This window comes from Populus euphratica, unplaced genomic scaffold (assembly GCF_000495115.2).
Source record: "Populus euphratica unplaced genomic scaffold, PopEup_1.0 scaffold1.1, whole genome shotgun sequence".
Taxonomy (NCBI): domain Eukaryota; kingdom Viridiplantae; phylum Streptophyta; class Magnoliopsida; order Malpighiales; family Salicaceae; genus Populus; species Populus euphratica.
The window spans coordinates 44,949-48,637 of NW_011499845.1; the positions used below are offsets into that span (position 1 = coordinate 44,949).

The 3,689-nt window shown below is 36.5% G+C and overlaps 1 protein-coding gene across 1 annotated transcript; it reads right to left on the reverse strand.

The window, feature by feature from the left end:
- Nucleotides 1-514: 514 nt before the first annotated feature.
- LOC105122760 (LOB domain-containing protein 1-like) lies at nucleotides 515-2,411 on the reverse strand. The gene is made up of 2 exons (XM_011022439.1): nucleotides 1,988-2,411; nucleotides 515-1,175 (listed from the first exon to the last, which is right to left on the reverse strand). The coding sequence occupies exons 1-2, from the start codon at nucleotides 2,408-2,410 to the stop codon at nucleotides 852-854; spliced, it is 747 nt and encodes a 248-aa protein (XP_011020741.1). The 5' UTR covers nucleotide 2,411; the 3' UTR covers nucleotides 515-851.
- Nucleotides 2,412-3,689: the final 1,278 nt, after the last annotated feature.

A 3,689-nucleotide genomic window follows, 5' to 3' on the forward strand; every position in this document is an offset into this window, starting at 1 on the left:
ATTCACTATATTAACATGTTAATGCCCTGCTCAATTTTCTCACTGTTTATAACAAAACGATGCACAAAATATTAAATTTGTGGGATTTCACAAAAAGAAATTCTACACAAGCTGGGCAGTCCCCACGTGCTACACTTTCAAAGGAAATATCCAGATCCTCCAAATTTGCTGGATGAAGGGCAAAGCATGGATTTATTTATTTTTCTTCTGAATGATGGAGCAGATCCACCGTTAGCACTTATTTTCAGTAAGTCAACAGTTGTAAGGTCAAAATTAAAGATTAATTTTATGTATGGTATTGTGTTTTGAAGAGTATTTTTCACTTAAAAATATTTTATTTTTATTTTTTACATTGACATTTTAAAATTATTAAAAATTAAAAATTTAATATCTTTCCAATATCAATATTACACTTTTAGAACACACTTAATTACAAATTGAAACGCACTCCTAAAAATGCACTAAATCAAGAAATTAATAGCTAGGTCAGGTGCAAAGTTTGACAAGGAAGTCGTGAACAAACATGACATATTAGAAAATTAGGTCACCGATATGTAACTTCTGCTTTAATTTGATTCAACAATTAGCACAAATCGATCTCCTTTCTCCTTTTCTCTTGATCTTTTTCTTTCCACGTTTCCCTTGCTTATTTCCTAGCATTACACGTATAAGAAAGACCCATCAATGTCAGTCCGTTTTCAAAGGTTTCGCCGGTCAAAATGACTACCAGAAAACCATCATGACACATATCTACCAAAGCTAACATGGTTACTTTATTGAAGTTTTTCTTAATGAGTATGTTTTTCAATGTCTGCTGCCTGCCCCATCTTGAGGGCATAAGATTGGCATAATCATGTCCAAAGAGGTTCCCATGATGCGCCCAGATTGTTCTCGTCAAGAAAGCAGCTCGTGTCAATGTATTGATGTTGTTGCAAGATGGGTTCCTGTTGAGATTGTTTCATTTCCATGCAAAGTAAAGCAACTAGATTGGCTTGTTGGCATTGCATGTTCACCACCTCAGCTTGTGCCTTGGCTAGTTGTGCTTGGAGGTCACTAACTTGTTTTTGAAGCTGAGAAATCGCACCAGCACAGCCGTAAACCGGGTCTCTAATCCTTGCACTAGCCTCATAAACCATGCTGCTTACTGCATCTGCTCTCTGAGACTCTGGCAGCTCCTGCGATTTTTTACATTGGTAACAGTAATGGTCAGTTTTGAAATTGAATCTTGAAAGTTGTAAATGCAATATTTTGAACAGTAATCGGCGTGATTCCAAACATGACAACTTAACGACCTTCAGAGGTAATTCCATACATGCCCTTTGAAAGGGTTCCAACTTCCATGCCCATGGAATTGGTGATGTATATTGCACCCATGTGCAAGTTATGGCGTGGAAGGACTTCTCTATAACACTAAACAATTGTGTTGGAGGAGGTTGCGCCTCCATTGACCTCTAGTATGGACACCTTTTTTGGGTTCTGACTTCTTTGTGCAGTGTGCGACTGGCTTTCTAAACTTGAAAGTAATTTGGCCATGCCCTCCTTTTTTTTTTTTTATGGTTCTGTCAAGAAATAGTGATGCCCCAATTCAAAGTCATGATCATTTTTTTCCATAAAGCAGGTGAAGCGCGCACTGCAGCGAGCTACTTCGCTTTATTTGGAGAAAAGCTAAAAATGGTTGGGGATGAAAAGTTTAAACCATATAAAATTCTAAAGCTACCTGTCCCTCGAATATCCAATCTTTAATTTCCATTAAAAAAGAACCTTACAATTGCAGGAAAAATCAATTTTTGGTAAAACTGTTTCAAGCCAAACTGTAAGTATTGCTTTGTGTTTATACAATTCTGTCTTAAGTGGAACAAAAGGAGGTTGAAAAGACATTAAAACAAACTTCTCTTAATTTTCAAATCTCTCAGACTCGAACATCATGGAGGAAGGATACTTGTGCCATGTAAAAAAAGTGATGGAACTAAAGAATGTCTTATAGTACCTGCAAAAACTTGATGATGTTGCTAGCTCCGAAGACCCTATGAGCAATGGTGAACTTATATGGCTCGGAAGGAGGAAAATAAGGAGCTAAAACACACTTTTCAACGCATCGCCGGCGAAGTATTTTGCAGGCAGCACAAGGGCTAATAACAACTGGAGGAGGGGGGGGAGTGGCAGCTGAAGGTGAAGTAAGACTTGGTGAATTAGACTTCGAAGTAGAAGGGAAGGTACTTGGACAAGAATGATGGCAAGAAGGCGGTGAAGAAGAAGAAGACGGGGAGCAGGAGAATTGTGAGGGAGCTTTGATTGGTGACATTGCTGCTGTTTTCTGAAGCATATCCATACTTGGTGAGAGAGATATGGAGAAGGGAAATGGAGGCAGGGAGGAGCTAATTGCTGCTGCTATGTGAGTATAGTTTAACATAAAGCAAGAGGAGGGCATATATATAGAAAAAAATGGCATTTATTTTTACGGTGTCAAGTGTCAAGCTTATGTAATTAAATCCATACATGATGTCACTCACAGTTTGAAATCACTTCGTTAATGGTTGCAGCTTTTCTTTTTTGCCTTTCTTGTTTTTAAGTGTCAATTTTTTTCCATCACTGTGTATTTGTTGACTTGTTTAACTCCACTTCCACACCGTGGATTTTTCTCATTTATTGGAAATAAACAATTATTAATTGGGGGGGAGAAAACAGCAGGCCTGCATCATAAACTGTAACAAAATGGGACCAGACAAACATCAGAAATGTAACATGTCATTTGTTTTTATTACAGCAAGAGAAGAATGGAGTCCAGGGTTAAGCGTGTGACCTGTTTGGTCCTGCACGAACATGAGCTAAAAATAAAAGGGAGGTAGGCTATTTCAAATACTCGACCTGGCAAGAACATTCTGTCTATAGTATTTAAAAGAATCTTACCATACCCATGTCATGTAATAGAAACTTAAATTTTTAATATATTTTTAAATAAACAATAATTTAAAAATTAGTATCTATCACACTACGAAAAAAAAGAAAAAGAGAAAAAGGTCTAGTCTTTGCAATGAACTAAGCAATTGGCTGTATAGATGAATGAAAAACGTTGGATGTGGAAATGGGTGGGTAACATGGCGTGAGTAGGAAGCCAATTTCTACAAGGCAAGACAGCTTGGGAAGAGTCGTACATTTACAGTACTGACAAATTCAAAAAATCTCCGTTCTCCGGGGGCTAAGAACTATCAAATTTCAGGTAACATACAAAATTTTGTTTTCAAGGAAACAAACAAAGTAGTTAAGCCTAACGTTGATTTCTATTCTGAGGTCATTAATTATTCTAATTAATATTACATTTTCTACGGAGGAACTGATTCTATTATTGAATTGTTATTAGTTGTTTTTGTCGATTTGAAAACTAACAAGAAGAGGTACCGGCATCTTTCCAGTTCTATACACGGTGAAGGAAATATTTAAATTTCTTGCGCGGGTTTATCGTTGTTATTTTTTTAAAATATTATTTATATTGATATATCAAAACAATATAAAAACATTAAAAAAATTAATTTTTAAAATATTTTTAGAACATGAAAAACAACATTGTATTTGATTTATATAGCATGTTACGTTGAAAAGGGCATCCAACATAAAACTGTACAGTGTTGGGCTCCCGTATTTAGGATCTTCTCAAGGGGACTGTAGATGACATCAGAGAGCAGGAGGGGGGG

Coding starts and splice junctions, on each gene's coding strand:
- LOC105122760 (XM_011022439.1), bottom strand. CDS start 2,410: ATGTTAAACTATACTCACATAGCAGCAGCAATTAGCTCCTCCCTGCCT. Junction 1,176..1,987: donor ACATCATCAAGTTTTTGCAG/GTACTATAAGAC, acceptor AAAAAATCGCAG/GAGCTGCCAGAGTCTCAGAG.